This window comes from Mastigoproctus giganteus, chromosome 1 (assembly GCF_048544385.1).
Source record: "Mastigoproctus giganteus isolate SK-2022 chromosome 1, ASM4854438v1, whole genome shotgun sequence".
Taxonomy (NCBI): domain Eukaryota; kingdom Metazoa; phylum Arthropoda; class Arachnida; order Uropygi; family Thelyphonidae; genus Mastigoproctus; species Mastigoproctus giganteus.
In genome coordinates, this window is record NC_143575.1 from 172302483 (window position 1) to 172326882 (window position 24400).

At 36.8% G+C, this 24400-nt stretch overlaps 1 protein-coding gene across 1 annotated transcript in view; it reads left to right on the forward strand.

Annotated features, from left to right (window-relative positions):
• The window catches only part of LOC150091264 (TBC1 domain family member 2B-like), a 175453-nt gene that overhangs the window by 66283 nt on the left and 84770 nt on the right, over positions 1-24400 (forward strand). Inside the window, exons 11-13 of the mRNA XM_090389863.1 lie at positions 1479-1585; positions 5148-5227; positions 23909-24002. Of these exons, the coding sequence (XP_090245989.1) occupies positions 1479-1585; positions 5148-5227; positions 23909-24002 (281 nt within the window). The remainder of the gene's footprint in view (positions 1-1478; positions 1586-5147; positions 5228-23908; positions 24003-24400) is intronic.

Genomic DNA, 24400 nt, shown 5'->3' on the forward strand with positions numbered 1-24400 from the left:
TTTAATTTCAGTGGAAGGAGATAAATATTAATAAAAAAAATAATGCCATTTAATATAAATAAATGCAGTGTGATCACAATGGCCGGTGCTTACTACGTATTGTATAGTGAACAGTATTTTATTATGGAGAATCCATCGTAAAATGATTTGATTGTACAGTGAACCATTCGAAAAGCTGGGGTCCACTGTATTTTATGTTACTTGATTTTTGTGTTTTCTTTCTGTACTCTTTCTCTGTACACCGTATTCAACCTTTTTTATACGTACACATTTTTGCTCTGCATCAATAGACAATGCTGAACAGCTGCATTCTTGTTTCTTCAGTTACTTTTACAATTAAGCTGAATCTCAAAGTGGTCACAATAAGTAGTGTCCATTGCATTTTGTGTATTCTCCTGAAGAGAATGGTTTTTTTTTTTAATTGAATGTGAATGAGTGAAATAAAGTTTATATGTAAAAATAAATCTATATAATTTGCTTATATGCATATATATATATATATATATATATATGGTGTTTTACCTATACCAAAGTGTTCTGCCCATTTCTTATCCATTTTGAAGTATTCTTTGTCCAAAAAATAGGTTGAAAAACACTGATATAGAATAATGGTTAAGCAACGCAGGTTTGAAAACCCCATTTTAGAAATTTAAGAACAAAGGAAAGAAAGACAGAAAGAGAAGCATAACCAGATTGGTTTAGAACACAAAGGCATATTCTTATCAAGAGAGGCTAGTGTTTAAAAGTCAAACATCTTCAGGGTGACTTGATCAAGGTGTTTAAGGCTATAAGAGGGTAGAGTAAACTATATGTTGAGAACATCTTTACAGTTATTCTTGTGTCATACACAAGTGGCCATAAATTTCAGTTGAAAAAAAATAATTGTAAACTAGATATCATAAAATTCAGTACTGTTGTGGAAGTTTGAAGTTTTATCTAAATTTAAAGAGGAATTGGACACATTAATAGAAATAGGCTGGGTAAAGTGAGAAAAGGTGGTGTTGTTTACCATTAGGTTTGTTTTTTGTTGTTTGCTATGTAAGCTTACACTCTTGCATTATTATCCAATCTATTTCCTAAAGAATTATATTTTAACTCATTAATGACTGGATAGTTTAGTTAATGTCAGACATACAGTTGCCTGATGGCTCGAGCAGGCTTGCGTGTAACTATACTCTCAAGTATAGTTAGTAAATATTAACAGATGTGCTGAAATAATATAGAGACTGTGTTCTTCACGTGGGACTGGACTTGTTGCATTTATTCAGCAAGTTTTTATTTCTTTGATTCATATATAATGGGTTTTTAATTTAGTCTGTAAGCCTTATATAGGTGATTCATACAACTGGAAAAAAAGAGGCCATTACCTTCAAAACGTCGTTAATGACTTTGTGTTGTACTGTATATTATCAGTTTTTTTGAAAAATGTATGAAAAAAATAGTTTATCTTAATTAATTATTATTATTTTTTATTGCAGGATACATTGCAAGCATATGAGCTTCAAAATAAGCTTCTAAACAAAGAGATTTTAGAACTTAACCATCTAAGACAGGATGCAGAAGAGAGGGAAAAGAAACTTTTAGTGTAAGTAATTTTATTATACATTCATTGTTTTCCTCCTCCCCAATGAATAAGGTTTTTATTATGTTCAGTTCAGTTTCATATTTATTGCTACATCTTGTTGTTAACCTAGTGAATTAATCCTCAAAGTTTATTTTTTTTGATTTGTTTGACATTTCAAACAAACAAAAATTTCCCAGAATAGATTGTATTTACCAATTACCCTAATTTTGCTTAAGGACTTATTGTATGTCAGCACCAATTATTGATTCAATCTGAGGATGAGTAGCTGATGCCAGAATCAAGGTACACTTTTCAAATTACAGTCGCATCCTTTTACACCAATGAGCCAAAACATTATGACCGCCTACCTAATATGATGTTGGTCCTCCATGTGCAGCCAAAACAGCTTGAATCCGGCAAGGCATGGATGCTACAAGATTTCTAAATGTGTCTTGTGGTATCTGGTACCACACCCTTTCATGGCAACAGTCTTCTGCTCTGGTGGTGCAATCTTTCAGAAGGATAATGCGCCATGCCACACTGTCCGGAATGTTTGAGACTGATTCGCGGAACATGAGGAAGACTTCCAGTTATTGCCCTGGCCTCCAAATTCCCCAGACATCAATCCCATCAAGCATCTGTGGATTGGGTTGGAACAGCAACTCCGATCTGCGGCATCTCAACCACGGACCTTACAGGAGTTAAAGGATTGAGACGCCACAGATCGGAGTTGCTATTCCAACACAAACCACAGAATTGCTCGATGGGCAATTCTGTGGTCTAGGGAATTTGGAGGCTAGGGCACTACCTGGAAGTCTTCCTAATGTTCCGCGAACCAGTCTCAAACAATCCAGGCGGTGTAGCATGGTGCATTATCCTGCTGAAATACAGCACCGCCAGAGGGGAAGACCATTGCCATGAAAGGGTGTACCTGGTCAGCAATGATGTTTAGGTAGGTGGTAGATGTCAGAGTGCCCAGCACATGGATGACTGGACCCAGGGTATCCCAGCAGAACATCACCCAAAGCATGACACCGCTACCACCGGCTTGTTTTTGTCCCACTGTGCATCCTGGGGCCATCACCTCCCCAGGTAAACGATGCACACGTACCTGACTGTCCACATGGTGCAGCAGGAAACATGATTCATTGAACCAGACGACCTTCTTCCAATCACTCAAGGTGAACATCAAGGTGAGCATGCGAGCATCAGTTTTGGTGCTCGCGTGCCCACTCGCAGCCCCATTTTCAGCAGGGTTTGATGTACTGTGCGCTGTGACACATTATTCCCATCACCAGCATTCCAATTACTGGCGAGTTGCACCACAGTCGCCCTTCTGTTGCCACATACCATCCAGGAGAGCCTTCTCTCACTTCGAGCATCAGTGAGCTGTGGTCATCCAACACCTCACTGGCAGTTCATGGGTTCTCCCTCCTCGGACCACTTTCGGTAGGTACTAACCACGGCTGACCGTGAGCGCCCCACCAGCTGTGCCATTTCGGATATGCTCTGGTTCAGTCGTCGGGCCATTTCAATTTGGCCTTTGTCGCTTAAGTCCGCTGCCTTTACCATCTGAAGAACAAGAGTAATACTGTTTAATAGAGCTCAGTATCAGGTGTTTTCTATACCATGTCCTGACCCACACACGCACTGTAGTTCACCTGCAGTTGCTTCAATTTGCATAATGTCTCGCTGGTCATAATGTTTTGGCTCATCGGTGTATATAGTATATGTTAAATGATACAGCAATTTCAGGGACAAGGGATTTGTGTGTATATTTAGATTTGTTTATTTATTTAGTTATTTATTACAAAAGCTTTTCTTGTATATTCTTGTGTAAAAGATACAGTATAAACTACCAAATCATAATTTAGTGAAATCTAGAAAAATTTACAGAAACAAAAAAATAATAAAATAAAGTTGTTACAATGTCTGTAACAGAAATGATATTATAATCCATGAATTTACAGTATAATAATGTGAGTAAAAGTCATCACAGAACATGGTGTTAAAAAAAAGCCCCTTTTTATCAGTGGTAGTAGAGGTTATTTGTGCATTAATTTATTGTGCATTAAGGCCACACTGCACTTTTTTATTATGTGTACAAGGACATGTTCATGGGCTGATTTTGTGTTGTGCAAGCTGAAAGAATCCAGACTAACTCACAGGAAAATAATGCTGCTCCTTCCACCCAAGATCAAATAACTAAAGCTCTGATTCATGAGATCTTTAAGGAGGAACTCTTACTTATCCAGTCTCCAATAGGATTCCAGCTAAAACTCCAAATAAGTGACACATGGTGAAACCACTGTACTTTCATGGAGGGAATAGTAGTAGAAGAATTTAGAAATAGTTACAAAACAATACTTACAAGATATACTTGAAATATTGCTTTTCTCTTTATTGATCCCAAAATTGCTGGCTACTAAATATTGGCTTCAGTTATTTCTCATAGGTATGGTTTTAGTAGTAGTAGTGGCAAATGATGCAAGAAAGCAACCCTATATAGTATCAGCCAGATGCTATATAGGCATTTTTCAAAGAAAAGAAAATTATTTTTTTCTTTTTTCAAAGAGAAAAAAAAAAAAAAAAACAACACACTACATATTTCTTTCACCCATACTCTCCAAGAATTTGGCTAGTTCTCCCTTGAATTTATTCAAACTATCCACAACAAATGGAAGCCTGTTCCAACAATCAACCACCCACTGGCTAAAAGAAAACATCGTCACATCTATCCTGCAACCATCCGTCCTCAACTTAAATTTATACCCTCTCATGTATATAGTCTTAGCAAGAGGAAGAATCCCATCAGCATTGAGCTTGCTCTTTTTGTTCAAAGCCTTAAACACCTCAATCAAATCATCTTGCAGGTGCCTAGTCTCCAGATGCTGCAACTTGCAGGACCGAAGCCCTTCTTGGTAAGTGCACCCCTTTGTACTCCTCACCAATCTTATTGCCCTTCTCTGTACTCGTTTTAACAGCTCTACATCCTTCCTAAAATGAAACCTCCAGACCTGTATGCAGTATTCAAGATGTGGCATGATCACTGCCTTATACAATGGGATAATCACCTCTGTATCCCTGCTAGCAAAGTTTTTGCATATCATTGACAAAACTCTATGAACTGCCCTGACAGCAGGTGTGCACTGCTTAGAAGATTTTGTATCTGAGTGCACAATTTTTACCAAGTCTTTTTCATTTTCTACTGCCCATTGTGTAGTACCAAACAGTTGATAAGTTACTCTCAGATTACTGCTACCCATATGCACTACTTTGCATTTGTCAATGTTAAGCTTCAACTGCTATTTCTGAGCCCATAAAGCCAACTTTCGTAGATCTTGTTGCAGTAGCTCACCCAGATTAATATTGTTAACCACCTGCCAACCTTTGTATTATCTGCAAACTTTGACATTAAGACTGTTATACCTTCATCAATATCATTAATAAATATTGAACACAACAAATACAGCAGTCTTTTATTATATATAGTCTGTGGTAATTATGAAATAAAATAAACTAGAATTTCAAAAATAGATCAATTTTAAAATCTAATCTAGTGAAAATGCATGGTTCTTTTTAGGAAATGCAGTGAATGGGAAGCCCGGTGTTGTCAGATCCAAAGTAAAATGTTGTTTTTGTTGAAGGAAGTCGATAAACCAGGTAAAACGTTTTTAGATAATGTGATTGTATATATTGGTAATGATCAGTTAAACATTGGGTTTCATTCCTAGAAAACACAAAATTAAGTGACACAATATTAAATGGTTGAATATTTCCTTAAGAATTATTTAAAGTAGCTGAGATATATTTTGGCACTCTAGCAGCACTCCATATAGCATTAGCATTAGCATTAGTAGAGGCATTTGATGCAAGAAAGCAAGCTTATGCAGCATCAGCCAAAAAAAAAAAAAAAAAAAAAAACCACTTCCACTTCACCCCTCTGTTCGTTCAAAATACCTGTCCAGCTGAGCCTTAAACTTATTTAGGCTATCAACCTCCACCACAAGGGATGGAAGTCTGTTCCACCAACCAACCACCCGCTGGCTAAAGGCAAATTTCCGCACGTCTATCCTACATCTGTCTTTCCTCAATTTGAATTTATGCCCTCTCAGGTGATTATTCTGAGCTAGAGGAAGAATCCCATCAGCATTGAGCATGCTTAAACCATTCAAGGCTTTATACACCTCTATCAGATCACCTCGCTGGTGCCTAGTCTCCAGACACTGTAATTTGCAAAACTTAAGCCTTTCTTCGTAAGAGCACCCCTTTGTTCCATTCACTAATCTTGTTGCCCTTCTCTGTACTCGTTCCAGCAGCTCTACATCCTTCTTGAAATGAGGCCTCCAGACCTGTATACAGTACTCTAGGTGTGGCCTGACCATCGCCTTATACAATGGAATAATCACCTCCTTATCCCTGCTGGAAAAATTCCTGTATATCATTGACAATACTCCATGAGCTACTCTTGCAGCCCGTCTGCACTGCTCAGAGAACTTCATATCTGCCTGCACAACCACCCCCAAGTCCCTTTCATTCTCTACCACTGTCAGTGTTGTACCATAGAGTTGATACGTTGCTCTGGGGTTGCTGTTTCCCATGTGTAGTACTTTACATTTGTCAATGTTAAACTTCATTTGCCACCTCTCAGCCCATCTGCTCAACCTTTCCAGATCCTGTTGCAGAAGCATAGTGTCAGTAGTGTCCTTGACAACCCTGCCAACCTTTGTATCGTCTGCAAACTTGGACATTAATCCCGATATACCATCATCAATATCATTTATAAATACAGAAAACAATAATGGACCCAACACTGAGCCCTGAGGGACTCCACTAATAACATCAGTCCACGATGAGCAGTGTCCATTGATTACCACTCTCTGTCTTCTCCCCCTCAACCACCCCTTTATCCATAGCAGCAATTTGCCTCCAATGTCACACTGCTCCAATTTGTGTAGCAGTCTTGCATGTGCAACAGTATCAAAAGCCTTTCTAAGATCCAAGTATATAATATCAAAGTTATTCCCTGCATCCAGTTCTTTTGTGACTGCATCATAGTATCCAATCAAGTTGGTCAGGCAAGACTTCCCCTTAACAAAACCATGCTGTGTCTGAGCTATAACTGAAGTCTTGTCTGAATGATCCTGCAGTGCGTCTTTAACCAGTGCCTCCATTAATTTTCCTGGAACAGAAGTCAAGCTCACAGGTCTATAATTACTTGTGTCAGCCTTTGATCCTCCTTTGTGAATTGGGGTCACATTTGCACATTTCCAGTCTATGGGTACCTCCCCTGAGTCCAAGGAAGCTCTCATAATTATGGCTAAGGGTTTGCTTACTTCCTTTGCTGCCTCCTTTAATATAACTGGATAGATCCCATCCACCCCGGGTGCCTTTCTTGTGTTTATCTTCAACAGTTTCTCCTCCACTTTACTCCCAGTTATTTCAAGATTCTGTAACTTACTGCTAGAGTTGAATACACCTCTGGCATTCCCCTCGCTGAATAACTCCTCATGTGTGAATGTCGATGCAAAATATTCATTTAGTTTGTTAGCCACCTGAGCAGGATCATCAACACTTGACCCATCAATATCAAGTGGACCAATCTGATTCATCCCTTTCCTTCTAGAGTTTACATAAGTAAAGAACTCTTTGCTGTTTTTCTTTGCATCCCTTGCCAAGGATTTCTCGTAATCTGCCTTCGCCTGCCTAACCTCCTTTGTAACTTGGTTGCATATCAACTTGTATCTATCATAGGCTTCTGTGTCATGTGTTAATTTGTAAGTATCCCATGCATTTTTCTTCTCTGCCATATGCCTCATTAGTTCATCTGACATCCATTTTGGCCTAAACCTTGAACAATATTTCTTAGTTGGTATGTAAAGCCTAGTAGCTTCCAAGATAAGTTCTTTGAATGCTTCCCATTTTGAATTTGCTGTTGGTAACATCATCAGTATAAAAATCTTTAACAAATGAAAAAATATAATACAATTTAATTGGTACTAAATAATTAAAGAAAGTAAATGTAATAAGAGTTACATTATGCTATGTTATATTAAGTTATGTTATATTGTTGTGCATAGATAATGTATAATTGAATTGTATAAATTTACGAAAATTGTAAAAATTTACAAGTATAATTAGTAACTGGAGTCAGTTACATTGTTTACAGCTCTTGGTTACTTAGTGAGTTTTTGATGATTTTTTTATCTATGTATTTATTTATAGTCTAAATTGTATTTCCTTTTATAATTTTTGTCATGCTGATTGCATAAATGGGTTAAGTTTAAATCACAAAAATATTGAAAAAGTTATACTCAGTTGAAAATACAGCTGTTTAGCAATAATTCTTGGTGCCAAAACCCAGCATTGTAAATAAGCATTTCTTTGTGTAATTATAAATAGTATATTTAACTAAATATAAATATTACTGTAAGTAGTATTACTATCAGAAATACTAACTAACTGTAGTCTATTTCTGAACCATAAATCAGATCAGTAATCAATTAAGTATCAATTATCATAGTACAGAATATTGTAACTATTATGAACTAGAGATTCAAAGTATCTCTAATTCATAATAATGCTGCAAGTGACTCCTTTGTGAATCCCAAGCACAGGAACAGTGGGGAAAATTGAACATAAACTCAGTGTTTTTTTTTTTCTTTCTTTTTTTTTGTACAAATTTTTTTTTTTTTTTTGGTAGTTGTTGGCGCATCAGCTTCTGTGGCCATAATGCACCTCCCAAGGTTTTTGCAGTACTTTGATCCAAGCCTGAGGTGGGATTCGAACCCGCAAACTTTGGGTTGCTAGGCAGGCACTTTATTCACCTGGCTAGCCCGGTCAGCTGTACAAAATGAACTGCCTGAAGAAGAGGTTCAATTCCTTGGAGGAAATTAAATCAGTAAACTCATCAAATATTCAGGTAACCAACTGAATGCTGGAGCCTTCTCTCATGTACCAGGCTGGTGGGAGGGAACACAAGTAGCAGAAAGCACTGCTTCTAAAAGAAATTGTAATTCTGGGTGACTCAATTGTTAGAAAATCAAGCTATATGACTCTATAAGGTTGTTGTTATTTGGTTTTTTAGGAGCATTAGCAACTAAGGCCATATTGCTCCGGGGATATGTGATGGTCATTCCCTCTTTCCACATCCTCCGTATTTGGTGGTCACAGGCTCGAACCCCGGTCTAATCAAGAAGCGTGTGCTATGCACTGCTGCTCCTGCCCACTTGGCTACGGAGGCGCCTACTCTATAAGGACAGGTGGAATAGGACTGGGGTATGTCTGTCAGTTTTAAGTGTTTATTTATGTATTATAAATGTATAATAATATATGTAACTAAATATAAGTATTACTATAAGTAATATTGTAGTTATTTTATAGATTGCTACAAATTGTAGTTTATTAGTACTTTTTAATCAGCAAATTAAATTGATACTAAAGTCATAGTTTTAACTTTGATTTAGTTATAATCAGATTTAAATCATAAATTAAAGTTGTAAGTTAAGATAGTCAGTAGCAGGGAATTTCTGATTAATCTGTCATCGTTTTACAAAAATTGTAATGCATAAGAAAAAAAGGGGTAATATTGTTATACCTATGTTATGCAGACTGTCAGTGCTTAATGTAAGTCCTAATGCTTACATTAAGCATCAACAGTCTAAGGAGGCTCTTAGTTCAATTATTAGTTATTAGATTATTTCTAATAAAGTCATGAACTTGAACTTAATGTAAAAGTCTGGAATTGTACTCAGGAATGACAGGAGAGGGTTTATATTCCAAACTTATCAGTTAACTTTATTCGGGAAAGATTGTGCAGGTCTCATGGGGTAAAATTTTTCTCAGTATAGTCTGCGCTTGTTAGCAGAAGAGACTACTTTTCTAAGGACAGGATATTCTTGCACCTCTTCTTAAGCCTTTTGTTCAGGGGTGGGCGAAAGGTGACCTGCGGGACTTTGACTGAGTATAGAAAAAATCCTGTAGCCCAGTTATAGTTAAAGAGATTTGAAGGTTGGAAACGTAAAAGAGGTTTGAAAAGCACTAGGTACTATAAAATAAAGACAAGACAGAGTTTGTCTTTATTCCTAGAATTCTACTCACCCTACAGAGTCCGAAGGGTGAGTAAAACATTTTGCAACATGAATTTTAACAAAAACAAATATCAATCACAAATGACAGACTCCAATCTTCAAACACTTCTAAGAATTTCTTCAAGTGGACTCTACTTTGACATAGATAAAATAGTAAAGGATAATCTTTGATATCACAGATCGAATTAAGTATTTATAATAAAGCTTATTTTTTCCACAGATTGCCTTAACATGTTTAAAATTCGATATTATCTTAAATATGTTTGTGTTTTTTTAAAATTTATTTATCAAAGTTCAATTCATTCAACATTGAATTATGTATTTTTCTGTAAGAAAAAGTTCATGGTAGAATTGGACAGTTATTTTTTAAAGACTGGTAGACATCTGAGCTTGAAATTACCTACCAAAACAGAGTAATAGAGTGAAGGCTAAATAAGAGCCACTTGTGGAGGGGGGGGAGGGTACTGTGGAAGACCTGCAAATAGGTGTCTTAAAAGTTTATGGATTTTTATGGATCAACCAGTGCAATACCATCACTTTGCTTATTGGAGGCTTTAAGTGGTGAAACCCATGTTTAACCTCCAGAGCAAAGCTCTGCCAAACCCACCTCCCAAACCCACTTCCACAATGCTGTATCATTGATGTCTTTTGAGAATATGATGGACATCATGGCGAGAAGGAATCTTCTTTACATTTCAAGGGTACAGTTCTAAAATGGTATTTGCAGCCTGCCGACTAGTATAATCCACCACACTGAACCTGTTGGTAACTCTCTGGGAGGCTTCCAGATCAGCTAGTCTATAATCTCGCTGCCTTTACTATGCCAGACAGTGAATGGATAGAGTCCGAGTAGTGTGTATGCGGGGGCATTGTTGTTGAGGCCACATTATGTCAAGGAGCCGGTATTATATAATTATATAATTTTTCTTGGTGATTTTAATGTTCAAAACTCCAGCCGGCTTCTGTTTTCTAGTCACATGAACCCAGCCATTCGAGATGCTGAGGCATTTGTATTTACAAATAACCTCACAAAGATTGTTCATTTACCTACCAGAATACTAGACAATCCTAACCACATAGCCAACACACTTGATCTTTTTCTCACAAACAACCCTTCTAAGTACATGGTCGAGGTGAGTGGTCCTCTTGGAACCTCAGATCAGAACACTTTGTGATGACCCCTTCTCCAATGGAGCCTTTCTCTCATGGGCATTCTCAACCTCATGTTTTTACAAGAGTTTTTGTAAATGTTTTTACAACCTCATGGCATTACAAGAATACAAAATGGGATGATCTGTAAGATTTCTTTTATTCTTTTCCTTGGTCAGATTACTGTTTCAAATCTTCTGATATCAATGTTTGTGGAGATTGTATCAGTGAAATTATTCTTGTGGGAATGAAATCATTTATTCCACATTTCACCTTAAAATCTAGTCCTTTATATTAACCTTGATTTTCCAATAAATGTGCTAAGGCTGTCAAAGATAAGAATGTTGCATATTGCAATTGGCTTCCATCCAAATCTCTAGATTCATTTTCTGCCTACACCAAAGCTTGCAACAATTGTAAAGCACTTATTATTTAGTCCAAACTAGATTTTGAACAGGCTAACAATAGAAAACTTGCCTATTGTCCAAATGGCAGGCAGGCATTCTGGTCTCTTGCCAATAATATTGGTAGCAACTTTTGGTCATCTCTATTCCTGCCTCTGTCAAAACTGGATGGCTCTGTTGCCACTTCAACAAAAGATAAAGCTGAATTGCTAGCATCCTACTTTTCTTCCAACTCCTGTATTGATGATCTTGGTAAACCACCTCCAACCATCCCCAGTTCACATTTCAATGCCTCCTGTCTTCCACCAAATGGATGTCAAAAGAATTTTGAACAGCCTTGATGCTAAGAAAGTACCAGGACCTAATGGTATTTCTCCACTTGTTCTCAAAACCTTGCTCCTGAGCTTACTCTTGTTCTGTTGCCTTTTTGTACTTTCTTATTCCACAGGTGTTTTTCCTTCTGCTTGGAAATTTGCTCATATCCAGCCAGTTCCTAACAAGGGTGACAAATCCCTCCCATCCAATTATTGTCCCATTGCACTTACTTCTACTCTTTCTAAAATAATGGAAAATGTATTAACTGCCCACTTTTAAATGATCTAGAAACCTTCCATCTGATCAGTAATTGCTAGTATGGATTCCATCAAGTATTGACCCACTGGCGATGTACTGGCCTAAGTATCCATCTTAACCTGGCTTAAGTTAAGTATTAACATGAAAAAATTTCAATGGAATGGTTTGATAAAACTCAAGCAGTTGCTCTTGACATTTCAAAATCTTTTGATCATGTTTGGCATAAAGGTGTAAATAAGCTTCCATCTTATGGTTTGTCAACTTTTTTTGTAATTAGGTATCCAGTTTTCTCTCTGACTGCTCACTTTGGGTGATAGTAATTGAACGGCTCCATAGCCGAGTGGTCAGAAACGGGAGTGCAGTGGCACACGCTTTAGTAGACCGGGGTTCAAGCCCCTGACTGCTAAATACGGTCGATCTGCCAACCCGCACTGGACCAGCGTGGCAGATTATGGTCCATTTCTCTCAGCATGAATTGTTGAGGAGGCTTCCATCCTGCAGTGGGTTGATAATGGCTGCAATTTATTTATTTTTATTTTTTAAATGGCTCTCTGCTGTCTTCAACCTTCTCCACTAGTGGAGGTGTTCCCCAAGGTTCAGTTCTTTCTCCCATTCTTTTCCTCTTATTAATTCCTTATAATTTCCTCATTAATAACCTTCCATTGACTGGAAATCCTATCCATAGTTGTGCTGATGATAGCATGTTGCATTACACCTTCTAGTTTGAGAAACCTTGATCTGCACAAATGACTTCAACTTCTCAAATATCTGATACCAATTCCTTAAATGTTGATCTCCAGGTAATTCTCCAGTGTAGCAAAGATAACTTTATTGATTTCAATCCTTCGTCATATATCTCACTAAAATAATTCTTCTGCTGCTAAACTTACGTTTGATGACACTCTGATTTCTAGACAAGATCATATATCTCTGTTGTGGATTACCCTCACTTGTAATCTCTCTTGGCATAAGCACATATGCTTCCTCTGTATCTAAAAAACTGGGTTTTCTCTTTCATTCTCAACATTACTTTTCTTCTGAACAGCTTTCACTCTGTACAAACCGCAAATCCACCCTACCATGGCATATTGATTCCACATCTGGGGCAGTGCCTCCAAAATCTCTTTCAGACTTCTAGATTCCATTCAAAAGAGGCAGTCAGGTTAATTAATGACTCATCTCTAACAAAGTCTCTCCAGTCTCTCTGTCTCAACAACACTGTTTCTGCTACATGCCTCTTTTTATGGATACTTCCTTGAGCACTGTTCTTCTGAATTACCTTCTATAATTCTCGCTCTCTCTTCCAAACCACATGCTGCAACCAGTCAGCATCCTTTTACTGTCCAACTTCAAACTAACTTTTCTTCTTAATAATTTATTCCTTCAACCTTTGTTTTCTGGAACAACCTTCCTTCATATGTATTTCCTGAAAATTGCAATCTACAGAAATTAAAATCTAATGTAAACAAGTATCTTTCATTTTGCAACCTTTAACCCATGCACAGTACTTGAGTGCTATAGGTTCTAAGTTATTGATCCTTTGAGCACCTCAGATCACAACTTGGTGATGGTTTCATCTCCAATAGGCCTCTCTCATGGCCATTCTCAGCCGCATGTTGGTTAGCATTACAAGAATGTGAAATGAGATGATCAAGGCTTCTATTCTTTTCCCTGGTTGGATTACTGTTTTAAATCTTCTAATCACAATGTTTGCTGAAATTGTCTTGCTAAAGTTATTATTATAGGGATGGGATGAAAGCCTTTATTCCACATTTCACCTTAAAACCTCATCCTTTATCTAAACCTTAATTTGACAATAAATATGATAAGGCTGTTCAAGATAATGTTGCAGTTAGCTAGTATTGAAATCTCCAGTTTCATTTTTCTGCCCAACTAAAGCATGCTATAATTTTAAAACAGTTATTAATCAATCCAAACTTGATTTTGAACAGGCTAAGGTTCTAAGCTTGCTCTAAAAACTTGCCTCAAAATTCTGACAGAAATTCAGATCTCTAATTCCACTGGTGATTTTTACCTTCTGCTTGGAAATTTGCTAATATCCAGCCAGTTACTAAAATGGGTGACAGATCTCTCCCATCCAGTTATCACCATATTGCACTTACCTCTTTCCAAAGTAATGGAGAAATCCTTGAACTACCAACTCTTAAACCTCAGGGGCTTGCATCTGGTGAGTATGGGCGTGGCACACCCAGGGTCCTGAGCTGGATATCATCATTCTTCTCTTTCTTGGTGATATCTCTCTCTCTCTCTCTCGGGCTTCCTTGCACCATATGGCTGATGATAATAATAAACTCTCTCTCAGAGCCTTCCATCTGATCAATAATTGCCAATATAGATTCCATCAGTGTCGGTTTACTAGTGATGTATTGGCTTATGTTACTCATCTTTTGAAAAAATACAATGGAAAAGTTTGGTGAAACTGAAGCATTTGCTTTTGTCATACCTAAGCCTTTTAAACATTTATAGTGGTGTATGAAGAAAGCAAGCTTATACAACATCAGCCGAAAAAAGGTTCCCATTTCATCTATCCATTCCCTCCAGTAGCTTGTCTACTACTTTTTTGAATGTATTTAAGCTATCAACTTCCATAGAAGTTTGTTCCAGCAATCAACCACCAGCTGGCTAAAGGCAAATTTCCACACATCTATTCTACAACTGTCTTTCCTCAATTTGAATTTATGCCCCCTCAGATGCTTAATCTGAACAAGAGGAAGAATCCAATCAGCATGGCACTTGCTCAAACCATTCAAGGCCTTTTAAATATCAATCAGATCACCTCACAGGTGCCTAGTCTCCAGATCCTGTAATTTGCAGACTTAAAGCCTTTTTTGGTAAAGGTAAATAGGCTTCGGGGATGGTCAAAAATGTGGCATCTATGTTTTAATGCAGCAAAATGAAAGATATTGGGCAATAGCAATGCCAGAATAACTTGCACTTGGTGGGATTGAACAAAAAACAATAGATATAGAAAGGGATTTGTAAATAATTATGTTACAATCAAACATGAAGATGTCCATGGTGTAGATAGGCAGCAAGGAAAGCCCATGGTGTCCAATAATGATTTATTGAACATTTGCTTGGATATGAAAGATAGATTAATATTAACCTAATAATGCTTGGATATGAAAGATAGATTAGAATAGGAAGGTCATTATCTCGTTGTATAAGGCAATTTTACGACCTCATTTAGAATGCTGTGTCCAAACAGTGGTGTAGCTACTGTGATGCAAGAAATAGCAAAATGTTTGTACTCGTGAAGATGGGGAGTGGGGAAATGGGCCTATCCCAGTAAGAATTTTTTTCTAAGTATTATAGAAAGGAAAACTATTTTAAACAATAATAATAATATCGGTATATAATAAGAGAGAGCCACCATATGTTATTATTACATTTCTGGCAATAGTGACCACTGTTTAAATGTTATTTAGTAAATTAAAAATAATAAAAGACTAAAAAAGAAATTCTATGGGACAAGCCAGAATAATTGATCTCACTATACTAGCTATCAAACACAAAAAAGCAGTCAGAATTGCTCTTAAAGAACTAATTAGAGTTTGCAAACAACCAAGAAGATGAATTTTTAAATAAGAAACAAATCTATAAATTAACCTAATAATAATGTTATAGATTATTAGATTACTTATTTTGATGTACCGACTTTTCTAACAGGGTTTTTTTTTTTTTTGTAGTTTAGATTTTTTGAATATTATTTGAAATTTATATTAAAAATAATATTTTTAATAATAAGCCATTAGTGTTTCATATTAATAAAAATAGAAAAGGAAGAGAAGCTTTTAAGTGGTTTTTGTATAGAGGCCAAAAAATTCTTGCTATACTATTGTGTCCAAGTCAGGAGACCACATTTAAAAAAGATATTGATCTTCTTAAAAGAGTCCAAAGACAGGCAGCCTGCTTAATGAGATCTGTAAAAAAGACACCACTATGAGGAAAGACTTAATATGGGCTGCAGAGCTTGGCAACCAGACATCTGAGAGGTGTAGTGAAATGAATGAATGAAGGTGAAATTTTCACTATTATAAATGATTCCAAAACTAGAGGCTATAAATTCAATTAGAAAGAAAGAAGTTTAGACTTGATTAGATTTTAGATTTAGATTGTAGGAAGTTTTCTTTTTTTGCCGGTGAGTTAATAACTTGTTGGCAAATAAGAAATATACTGGAAAGAAAATAACATTGTTTCTTTACCTCTGTGGATAGTAGAAGCTGACATCTTGGGGAAATTGATGTCTCAGCTGGATAGTTACTTACATGAAAAAATAAACAAAGTTATTTATTTTCTGTTTATTTTTTATTTTTATTATTAATTTTGATATATTTTTTGTTTTTATTTATTTATTTTTTTTTGGGCCAGTACAGCAGACTCCTTGGCTATATGACTAATCCTAATCTCACAGCACACTTGAGAGGCTACTGTATGAGCTTGAACAGGTTAGGATTACTGGTAAGATTCTAAGATGGATTGCTGGTGGCTGCATGGCAGAAAGCGAGGGTTGTGATTAATCGGTATTCTTCAGATTGATATAACATCAAGAGTACGGTTCCTCAAGGATCAGTTCTTGGACCACTGTTGTTTCTCATTTTCATAAATGACATCGATGAAGGGATAGAAGGTATGACGTCAGAATTTGCAGACTACTTAAAGATTGTTAGAGTCATTAATGATCAGTGCCAAGCAGCGCTCCTTCAGGATGACTTGAACAGACTTCACAGATGGCCAGAGAAATGGCAGCTATGTTTTAATAAAGCTAAATGCAAGGTCTTACACTTGGGGAATAGCAACCCCCAAATAAATTATACACTTGGTGGAGTTGAATTAAAAACAGTAGAAGAGGAAAGGAATCTGGGAGTTACAATTCAGGCAGATATGAAGTTTTCTGAACAGTGTAAACAGGCAACCAGGATAGCCCATGACGTTGTATCAATGATTTATCTAACGTTATCCTGTAGAGATAGAGAGGTCATAATCCCACTGTATAAGGCAATTGTAAGACCACATTTGGAATATTGTGTTCAAGTACAGAGATATCATCCGAAAAAAGATATCGAGCTTCTTGAAAGGGTCCAAAGACGAGCACCAAATGGTGAGACCGAAAACAGGATGATCAAATGAGGAAAGACTGATTATGTGGGCTACAGAGCTTGGCAACCAAGCACCTCAGAGGTGACTTAATTGATGTTTATAAGGCTCTGAAAGGGAGTAGTAAAATGAATGAAGTTGGAATTTTTGCTGTTATAAAGAATTTCAGAAGTAGGGGCCATAAATTCAAATTACAAGGATTAAGGTTTAGATTAGATTGTAGAAAGTTTTCTTTTAGCCAGCAAATTGTTGATTGCTGGAACAAGTTGCCCTTCCAGGTAGTTGAGGCTGATAGTTTGAATAAATTCAAAGGTCAATTGGATAGTTACCTGTATGAGGAGGGAAGCATATAATTTGTATTTTCTTATCTACTTGGTGGTTTTTTTTTTGCCAGTGCAACAAAAGCTTGTGGCTTCCTTGCACTATATTTTAAATACTTATAAATAGTACTATTAACGAAATTTGCAGAAAACCAAGCTGCCAGGACACACTGTTTACCTGTGGAACTGTGGTCTACCTTCTTAGTGATACACTAGTTAGTGCCATATATACAGTTTTGTGCGCGAACATGTCACTGCCTTTCTCTCTCTCTCTCTAAAATTGTTTTTTCTTTTGACTAACATTGACGTTTTTCCCTGGATGTATTTTGTACTTGTTTTCATAATGCTTAGACGATTACTTTATATTTCTCCTTATCAAATCAAGGTTTGACATAGGATAGTCAGCATTGTGTATATATATGTTTATTATGTTCCCTCACTGTGTTGTTATTTTTTTTCTTATTGTATTTTCAACTTTATCATCATAATTGTATAAATGGAAAATAAAGTTTACTGTATTTTTCATACAGGCTGTTTCAATTAAAAGGCACTAGTCTATTTTGCCTAATTTTAAGTTTAGGGTGTTTGTTATTCATATCGTTTGGCCTTTTTTACTATATTTTTTGGCTGAAATTTTTGAATTTGATGTTAAATTTGACTAAGTATTGCCATTTAGATTTTATAATTTCTTGAATTTAAGTTTTTCACAATCAACTACTGTTTTCCTCAGGGTAATCAGTGAACTTCTTAAATGTATGTAAACTGATTTTATTTAAAGAAAAAATATTAAAAACACAACGGCTGTAGTATGAGGAGAGACAACACAAATTGCCCTCTACAGCTGACTATTTCATACAGTTAAATGGATGTACTGAAGAGCAAACATCACACATATCCATTTTTTCTTATTATTTTTTTCCCTTCAAATACAGTTGGTTTTGTGTTTGTTTCAGAAGTATATTAATGACATTTTTAGACTAAAGAGAGGATGGGAAACAACTTTCTCATTGAGAAATGTGCAGTTAATAAGGCAGAATTTAAATTTAGATATCATAAAATCTAAATGGTGATACTTTTGTACAATTTTAAAAAGTTTTAAATTAAATTAGAAAATTTCAGATCACACATTACAAAAAATATCTACTACAAATAGCCTAAACACATGCCTTTTAATTAAAATACTATTTATATTTTATTAGCATATATTTATTGTTATTCTCCTCCACACTATTTGCTATGTGGCCTTAGTCTTACCAACTGCAGTTTTGCCAAATGTTGTACTTTTTAGAAATGAAGCCTGCCACAGTTAACATGTGATTACTATAGTTTACTATGAATTGAAGACTAACAAAAGCATACTGACTTGGAAAGGGACAAAGTACTTGTTGATGTCAAATAAGGATGTTTAGAAGACAGTATTGTTTTGACAGTGCTGTGTAATGTTATTTTGTAGTGAGAAACTTGGTCAGTACAAACAATTTGCTGAAAGAAACAGAACTCTTTAAAAGGGTGGCAGAGAAGAATTAGTGTGGGAACATCACTGCATCAACAACAAATTTTGTTAATTGACCAGAATCTTGACCAAATTTTGTTAGATGACTGAGTCTGAGTTTTGTTAGTTGACCAGACACCAGATAACAAGGAGTGTGACAGCTAAAGTGATGCAAAGAATATTCAGTGGATGGAAGATATGGTAAACTATGATGTGGATTGGAACATTATACCTCACACACTGTTTCAGTCAGATGGATGTGTATGCTTTGACATCAGCTTGAAAAGTTTACTTTTTTTAAAATTTAACTTCAAAAATTTTATTTAACTTCTAGTTTAACTTCAACTTCAAAAATTTAACTTCTAGTTGTAAAACTTCCCTTTTCGGGAAGTTTTACAACTGGAAGTTTTCCACAATGTTCAAATAGTCATTACCAATCTCAAAGTTGAGCGCATTTGTAATTAATCGTGGTGTCTGAATGTCAGAACCAAAAAAACCCGTATATAATCTTTATATAGGTTGGATAAAGTTTTGACAGAAATATATGTGAATTCTTATTTTTTTCTTCCAAGTATTATATGGTTGTGTTTCTGCTGATATGGCCTCACACTTAAAGCTAAAAATATTGACATTTTGGATACCGCCATACTTCTAAATCCTTGGTTGAGTTCTGCAGAGTCTGTGTTTATCTCTGCAACAGAATCATGTTTTCTTGTGTTTCAAGTGATATATAAAAATGGTTTATGGAAAATGATGTTCCAGCAAGGTGTTTCTAGCACTGTGACTACAGCACTATGGAACCACTTTCTGATCTTTTGGATCAACTTTGAGCTTAAATTACACACACACACACACACACACACACACACACACACACACACACACACACACACACACACACACACACACACACACACACACACACGCACACACACAGAGGTTGAAAAGTTTCTACCCTCTCATAGAAGTAATGCTGGAAAGTTGTGAAAACTCATGTTTTTTCAGCATAGTCCCCCCTTAAATCAACACACTTTCTGGCACAATCCACTAGATTTTGTAACTTGCTCAAATAGAATTCAGAAAATTTTGAATCAAACCAGTTGTTAACTGTCCATCACAGCATTGTTACTCCCAGATTTCTGTCCTTTCAAGTGGAAATAGAAAATAGTCTTATGGAGTAGGTGAGTAGGATGGATTCTGTATTGGCTCAAACTCACAGTCATGCAGTGTTGCCTTAGTCATGAAAGCTGTGTGCACTAGTGCATTGTCTTAATGCAAGATGACTCCTTTAGCTAATTTCCTGTGCCTCTTGAGCTTTAATTCCTCATGAAAATGTCTCAGTAGGTTAGAATAATATTCAGCATTGATAGTGGCACGTCATTGTAGGAAATCAACCATGAACACTCCTTCTGTATCCCAGAAGACAGATGCCACTACCTCCCCAGACCACTTCTACACTCAAAACATTTTTAGCGAGAAGAAGAGGGATGCTTCTACTGTTTCAATTGTTATTTGTTTCAGGGTCGAAGTTGCACCCATATTTCAACCATAGTGACATACTGACCCAAAACTGAGTTCCATTAACTTCAAACTGTTGCACAATTTCATTACAACACCTCACTCTTTCCTGCTTGTGATCTGCATTCAGTAGTTTAGAATGAAACCTTCTTCATTCTAAAACATTCACCACAGTATTGTGGGCTCTCTCATGCAAAATGCTGAATGTTGTCTCAATGTGCTTCAATGTTATTCTGCAGTCTTACATGGTAACAGGCTTCCCACTGCAGGGTGCATCTTCAGCACTGTATCATCCACGCTTAAATTTTGCAGCCTATTTTTTGACCATGGTATACAAAGGACAAGATTCCTCTAATGTTTGCTGCCTGTCTTCATGAATTTCTTTTGGCAACATTTCCATTAAATAAAGGTACTCAGTGGCTACACAGGTCTTCACACTCCCAACAGTCACCATCTTCATTCATTTTTCACACTTCAACGCACTCTGTAAAGGAGAACAATACTATTGTGACAAACCTAAAATTTTCTCTGAAGACACAAGAAGTCATGGCACAGATTGGCAATATTGTCTTTCATGAAAACTTTTGCTATTTATATTGGGCTAAATATTTTCACCCCCCACGCACGCATGTGTGTGTGTGTTAAAACTAGGTGCTTCTTTGAAAGAAGAATGGAAGAGCTATTCCTGGTGAGTCAATACTCAACACTGATATACATAAAGACAGCGGCAAACTTCTGAAAGGCATTTAGCATTAGCATTAGTAGAGGCATATGATGCAAGAAAGCAAGCTTATGCAGCATCAGCCAAAAAAAAAAATACTTCCGCTTCACCCCTCCGTTCGTTCGAAATACCTTTACAGCTGAGCCTTAAATTTATTTAGGCTATCAACTTCCACAACAAGGGATGGAAGTCTGTTCCAACAACCAACTACCCTCTGGCTAAAGGCAGATTTCCGCACATCTATCCTACATCTGTCTTTCCTCAATCTGAATTTATGCCCTCTCAGATCATTATTCTGAGCAAGAGGAAGAATTCCATCAGCATTGAGCATGCTCAAACCATTCAAGGCTTTATACACTTCTATCAGATCAACTCGCCAGTGCCTAGTCTCCAAACACTGTAATTTGCAATACTTAAGACTTTCTTCATAAGAGCAACCCTTTGTTCCATTCACTAATCTTGTTGCCCTTCTGTGTACTCGTTCCAGCAGTGCTACATCCTTCTTGAAATGAGGCCTCCAGACCTGTATACAGTACTCAAGGTGTGGCCTGACCATTGCCTTATACAAGGGAATAATCACCTCCTTATCCCTTCTAGAAAACTTCCTGTATATCATTGACAAGACACCATGAGCTACTCTTGCAGCCTGTCTGCACTGCTCAGAGAATTTCATATTTGCCTGCACAATTACCCCCAGGTCCTTTTTCATTCTCTACCATTGTCAGTGTAGTACCACAGAGTTGATACGTTGCTCTGGGGGTTACTGTTTCCCATATGTAGTACTTTACATTTGTCAATATTAAACTTCATTTGCCACCTCTCAGCCCATCTGCTCAACCTTTCCAGATCCTGTTGCAGCAGCAGCATAGCATCAGTAGTCTCCTTAACAACCCTGCCAACCTTTCTATCATCTGCAAACTTGGACATTAAGCTTGATATACCATCATCAATATCATTTATAAATACAGAAAACAATAATGGACCCAACACTGAATCCTGAGGGACTCCACTAATAAATTAGTGGAGCAGTGTCCATTGATTACCACTCTCTGTCTTCTCCCCCGTCAACCACTCCTTTATCCATAGCAGCAATTTGCCTCCAATGCCACACTGCTCCAATTTGTGCAGCAGTCTTCCATGTGCAACAGTATCAAAATTCTTTCTAAGATCCAAATATATAATATCAAAGTTATTCCCTGCATCCATTTCTTTTGTGACTGCATCATAGTATCCAATCAAATTGGTCAGGCAAGACTTTCCCTTAACAAAACTATGCTCTGTCCGAGCTATAACTGAAGTCTTGTCTAGATGATCCTGCAGTGCTTCTTTAACCAGTGCCTCCATTAATTTTCCTGGAACAGAAGTTAAACTCACAGGTCTATAATTACTTGTGTCAGCCTTTGATCCTCCTTTGTGAATTGGGGTCACATTTGCACATCTCCAGTCTATGGGTACCTCCCCTGAGTCCAAGGAAGCTCTCATAATTATGGCTAAGAGTTTGCTTACTTCCTTTGCTGCCTCCTTTAATATAACTGGATAGATCCCATCCACCCCAGGTGCCTTTCTTGTGTTTATCTTCAACAATTTATCCTCAACTTTACTCTCAGTTATTACAAGATTATCTAGCTTACTGCCAGAGTTGAATACTTTATCCCCTTCCTTCTAGAGTTTACATAAGTAAAGAACTCTTTGCCTCCTTTGCCAAAGATTTCTCATAATCTGCCTTTGCCTGCCTAACCTCCTTTGTGACTTGCTTACACACCAGCTTATATCTATCATAGGCTTCCATGTCACCTGTTAATTTATATGTATCCCATGCATTTTTCTTCTCTGCCATATGTCTCATTAGTTCATCTGACATCCATTTTGGCCCTAAACCTTGAACAATATTTCTTAGTTGGTATGTAAAGCCTAATAGCTTCCAATATAAGTTCTTTGAATGCTTCCCATTTTGAATTTGCTATTGGTAACATCATCAGTTGGTCCCACTGTAGAGAATTTAAATACTGTCTCAGACCATCGTAGTCGCCTTTACGAAAGCAAAAACTCTTCCCTTTACCCCTGATGATAGTTACCTCTTTGAGTAAATCCGACTTCAGCACACTGTGATCACTGCCACCTAGTGGTTCCTTTATCTACAGATTCTTAATGCATGAAGAATTACTACTGATAATCAAATCAAGAGTATTACTCCCTCTAGTTGCCTCCCGAACATGCTGATGTAGAAAACAATCATCCAATAGATCCACAAAAGCCTTGCTACTGTGTGAGTGACCAACCCACAAATTCCAATCAATATCTGGGAAATTAAAATCCCCCATTATAAGACTCTCTGATTTATTGGCCCACTCTATTTCCCCGTACAGTTTCTTATTATACTCATCAGAGTCATTAGGCCTATAACACACTCCTACTCTCAATTTCGATCTCCCAATGCTTATGTCACACCAAACTGACTCGACACTGCACTGTCCAGCGATGTCGACTGGCTTCACTTCCTTGGACTTTATGTGTTTCTTAACTAATAGTATAACTCCTCCTCCCTTCCTATCCTGTTAACCCTTTCTGTACACTTTGTACTCCCCTAATAGCACTGGTGTACACGCAAGTACACATGCACCTGTTCCTATTCTTAGCTACCCTAACACAACCCATGTGTTTACTTGTACCACAATGACTCCCGGCAGTCTCTGAAATATCCTGCATCTTGTTTGAAGATACTGAAATATCCTGCATTTGTTTGAAGATACAATTTATCACTACCAAAGGAGAGGCCAATTTCATTCTATGTAGTGTTTCTATTACTGTAGTAAGATCATATAATCAAGTATTGGCATACACTTTTTGAAAAAATAGTATCTATACAAACACGAATAATTACATATTAACAGTACAAAACCGGTGTGTATTATATAACAGCAGTTTTTTTTTTTTTTTTTTTATAAATTGTGGTTTTCAGATAGCATAAATCATGCTCAAGATACAATTTCAAGATTATTGCAAGAAGCTCTTGAGGATAGTTCACAGAGTATTTATATTCCTGCATGGGCTCAGTAAGTAAATTAAATGTTTAAGAGTATCACAACAATACTTCAGCATTGCATTAAGTATATATTGTTAAAGTAAAATTTGTTAATTTTTTAAAATTTATGTTAGAGTGTTGAGAGATGATGACATGGTTGTGCACAAAGAATTAATATTATGCAAGAATGACACTAATTAAACTCAGAGAAGGGGGTCACATTTATGCCAAGATATCTTGGCATTAGTAACACCTCCACATAGTATCTGGTTGTGTCATCTGAAGCATGCAACTGGATACATCATGGTATAGACTCCACAAGGTGCTGGAGAGTGTCGACAGGTATAGAACCTATGCCAACCACACTACATCCTATAGCTGCTGAGTTTTTGATGGTAATGAATCCAATAGTCCATTGTATAACATCCC